Genomic DNA, 4,643 nt, shown 5'->3' on the forward strand with positions numbered 1-4,643 from the left:
TTTGTTATAAAATTCAACATGTGTCATCATCCCTATTAAGGTATTTATGGAATGGAGACATATCGGAATGGAATATCATGATTTTAAAATGTTTATCAGAACGCAGCCATTTTTCTTCTCCACCCTCAAACCTACTCCGTGGCAAGATGGCGGGAAGTAAAAGCGGCCATTTTGAGAAACGGCGCAGGCGCACAATGGCATTAACGAGGCCGATGCAGATGAGATGCGCGCAGATATACGCAGCTGCATTCAAACTTTACGCGGTTAACATGGCAGCGGCCGATCGTAAAATCAGGCAGATCATGAAATCCCTAGGCATATCGTGAAACAAGGCAAGTCGCAAACGAAGATAATGGTTAATATTGGAAGGAAAAGAGCCATACATTTCGAAATAGTTACGTGTTTTATTTCAAAAGAGATGTAATAATATAATTGCAACAGTTAACAAGAAAACATTTGTAGCTATTTACAAAAAATATATTCACAAATCCACCCGCAATTACAGTTGACATGAACTTTTAATATCACTGGTGGATGTACTTCGCCTGGTGGTAAGCGGTGTCGTAGCCTATGGACAGTTTACATACGAGCCTGGATCCAGGCGGCGAATTCGGTGACGCGAGCGAAGCCGGCGGGGTGGCCGCGCTGGCAACCGTCGCGGTGGCCGAAGGAAGTCACACCGATCTGGAGGATAAATATATAATGGGTAATACAGAGAAGCTTTATGGAACTTAAATAGCCTCGTACTGCCCAATGTACATTAGGATATACACTCAGCTTCGATGGAATGTCAACCTTAATTAAAAACGAAGTAGGTAGAATTTCATTTGTCTTTAGAATTTTCGAACAAATGAAATTCAACTCAATTGAAAACACAACAAGATTCAAACTTCCTTGGCTATATTTTTTTATGGTGGGCGGCACGATGATAGACAAAAATACTATGAAATATATCCGAGTATGAGGAGACTTGTTACATTTTTTATCCGTGTCAAGTCAGACGCCGTTTTAAACTTTTGCATTTTAAGTCCGGTCGTTTTAAATGTTATGTCTAAAGTCTCCATAGATCACTGATTTTAACTTTCACTATTTTTACAAATTATTAAATTGTACAACGGGACTTAATCGCGAATCTATGTTTTAAGATTTACCTCCGACGTTTCGAGAACGGCGTCGTCCACGTGGTCTCGGAGAAGACTGGCTAAACATTAGATTTACCCGTGAACAAGATGCATGTAACTACGTCGATCGTATCATATCATATCGGACGCTCGAATAAAATACAAAAGGTAATCCCGGTCTATAGGTCATTCTACAAAAATTTCATTCCCCTGGCATCTCATTTTTAGTGACTGTGTAACCCGTGCCAAGTCTCATCGGCAACCAAAGCTGCTTAGCGGAATGTCCTGGGAATTTGCGAATATGTATAGCCAAGGGAATGAGGTTGCGGTAGCCTTTACCCACTATTTTTGAAGAATAAAGAGACCTTTCCGAAATGGTTTCCGAGACCATAAATATTAAAACTTAAATACGCGATGATTAAGTCCCGATGTACAATTTAATAATGTCTCCTAAGATTTAAGAAGTTTCAAAATACGAAAATGTCAAAATCGTTAATTGCTAAACTTGGTACCAACCAAAAAGTTGGATCCTCATGCTCAGTCACTTTAGCACGGTTCAGAATATAAGAAAACACATTCGATGTCTGCTTACTAATTATTTTTTGTGTAGCATAATTTAAATAGTATTATAATTTATGTGACTGATAATAAAAAGAATGAAGTGCCTATATAATTAGTTTTATTAATGACCATGAGATATATGTAATGCGTACTTAAACGTCATTTCGTTATCTCTTTTACAATAATCCATGATAAAAAAAAATCTTACTTTGATAAATAATACTACTTTGATTGATGAAGCTAATCGTATACTTAATTAAATTAAATCTACCTAATTTTATCAGTTTATCACAATTAAAATTGAAATCAAAAACTATCCCCGAGTTTTGAGTTTTTAGGGCGTTGAGTAATACGAAATCTTGTCGACAACCGATAACCTTGCCCGACACATTGGATGAGGGCATAGATGGTAGGATCCTAATAGACGTACGCGTGCGGCCGTGAGGGACAAAACATACGCAATGCGACACTATGAATGGTCGAATTTATTTGTTGCCCACATAATCCACTTAGTTCGATCATTATAAAACGAGGAATTCTAAAATTCCTCTTCAATAATTTAACCACGAATAACTTTAAAATTCCACTTAGGTACCACTACGCTAGTCGCCCCTGTCAAGGAGGAATTTTCTTCAATTTCATCTATTTTGATTGATCAGAACACCCATGTCATCCATTAGTCCGGCTTCTACGCCCAAGGTAAAGTCCCGACCGGAGGAGAACATAAAAATTGGCATAGAAGTCAAAATAGAAGTGGAAACAACTTCAGTTATTTACAAGCTGGGTGTCAGCGACGCGACGTTAGCCGCCGCGCTGGAGTCTGATGGTGGCGATACAGAGAGTGGAGGTTATGACGGTCGCACTGGTTGGCATAAAGGAACTAATGTATGGACATGAAGATATTGGAGGTACTCACCAGCAGGTTGTTGGCGGCGTTAGCCAGGGGGCCGCCGGAGTCTCCGCTGCAGGTGCCGCGGCCTTCGGTGGTGGCGATGCAGATGGTGGTGGCCTGCACGGTGCCGGTGCCGTACGTGGCCGCGCACACGGAGTTAGCGATCACCTGCACTTGCGCGTGCGACAGGAACTGGGCGGTGGTGAGAGAGCCACCTGGGACGATAATAATGTTAAATTAAAAAAAAACCACGGCTCTACCCTTTGAACACCACACCTATCGTTGGCGGTGAATGCACGAAGTTTCATATTAGTTTGCAGACTCGCACGTCAATTGACGTCTTTGGTCAAAAGGTTATGCTAAAAATATTTTGAAGCAATCATAAAAAGTTACTGATTGAGGTTTGTAAAATTTTATAAGAGGGATAAACATTATAAATCTCACCATCGCTAGTCAGGCCCCAGCCGGAAGCCCAGGCCAAGGTGCCGGCGAAGTCGGAGTTGCCGGTGGCGATAGGGATGGGCTGGATGACGTCTGTAACACAATATTAAGTGATTATAACATATTTGTGTCGTATCAGGCTGTCAAGGAGAAGGCAGATGACCGACATGCATGGAAATCGCTCCACCGACAAAAGTCTAACGCTTAAATATATGATGATGATGATGACTTTATTAGGTAATCGAAATGAAGCTCGGTGCAAAACTCTCACTATGACATCATGTAGGTATTAGCTGCGCAACCCGCATCCATCGGCTGTCAGCTACTCTTACTGAGATTTGTACGAGATCTGGACCATAAATATGTTGCAAATACCTACATAACTGCGAATTTTGTTGACAGTTGAAATAAGTAAACATAAAATAAACCCCAACTTATAAGGATAATACTTACTGGTGTAGGTGACCCACGGAAGCCTGATAATAGCGATATCATTAACAAGCGTGAGCATGTTGTAGTTGGCGTGCAGCTCAACATCGGTGGTGGTGACCCTGGTGCCGCCTGAGAAGAGCAGGGTGGTGCCGTAGACGACGGTGAAGGAGGTGGCTTGGGAGAAGAGAGTGCGCCAGCAGTGGGCGGCGGTGATGCCGCGGGTGTTGGAGAGGAGGGACGAGCCGCAGACGGAGGTGCCGCCGGTGGACATGGCGATGACTAGGCCACCCTGGAAACAGTTTTAAGTAACAGTGATTTTAAAGGAGATATGATACACATGTTTACAGTTGTAGTAGGTTCAAAAGGAGGTATTGATATCCTGATTAGCAATGTGCAAGTAGAACAATCTTAAAATTTCTGAAATCTTTTATGACAAAATTCTGTTTAGTAAGTTTCCACTTAGAAAGTCCTCGTTCAGATTAGGGATAACGACTGTTTTATTTAACATTTACGTCATTCAGTAAAAAATACCGAGAGCATTTCATGGGAACTTTGCGGTTTTTGTAAATTCTCTTTGGCACGTTGCTAATCCTGATACTTCTTAGGTAGGTAACTTAAGTAAAATAAACTTGTGTCCGTTAAAATAAACTTGTATTTATGCGAAAGGATACAGCCCAAATTAATGTTAGGTTCTGTTACTTCTTTGGAGTTGGAGTTAGGTACCTAATCTCTATAATTAGTCAACATTGCGTTAAAAACAAATTTCAAGTAGGCAAATTATATTTTGAAAGTAGGATCTGAGCGTCTATACAGTTTAACCAGCGCTTGCCAAGAAAAGACACTACCTGCATTCGATAAAAGCTTAAAGTATGGAGTACTTACGATGTAAGGGTACTGTCCAAGAGCAGCAGGGTTTCCACCTACAATCCTGGCACCATCGAAGTCCAAGGCCTCTTCGGCCGCCTTCAAGCGTGCCGCAAGTGGGATTCCGATCTTGTTGTGGTAGTCAAGCTCCACCACCGAGTCGGCGGGAGCATCTATGACACCACCAGCAACAAGCCCCACAAGGGCGAACGCAATAAGGAGCTTCATATTGAGACTGCAACTTGATTATACACTATCATTCCATTCCATGTCCTTTTATACCATTTCACCAAAAGATTCTGATGTCAGCTGAGTAATTGATTTTCTTCTTA

The 4,643-nt window shown here is 41.5% G+C and overlaps 1 protein-coding gene across 1 annotated transcript; it reads right to left on the bottom strand.

Moving 5' to 3' along the window:
- Window positions 1-463: 463 nt before the first annotated feature.
- On the bottom strand, window positions 464-4,548 carry LOC134654253 (trypsin alpha-3-like). Its single transcript, XM_063509720.1, has 5 exons — window positions 4,330-4,548; window positions 3,469-3,736; window positions 3,019-3,108; window positions 2,599-2,789; window positions 464-684 (listed from the first exon to the last, which is right to left on the bottom strand). Exons 1-5 carry the CDS (start codon window positions 4,537-4,539, stop codon window positions 580-582), a joined length of 864 nt encoding a protein of 287 aa, XP_063365790.1. The 5' UTR covers window positions 4,540-4,548; the 3' UTR covers window positions 464-579.
- Window positions 4,549-4,643: the final 95 nt, after the last annotated feature.

Source organism: Cydia amplana, chromosome 14 (assembly GCF_948474715.1).
Source record: "Cydia amplana chromosome 14, ilCydAmpl1.1, whole genome shotgun sequence".
NCBI lineage: Eukaryota > Metazoa > Arthropoda > Insecta > Lepidoptera > Tortricidae > Cydia > Cydia amplana.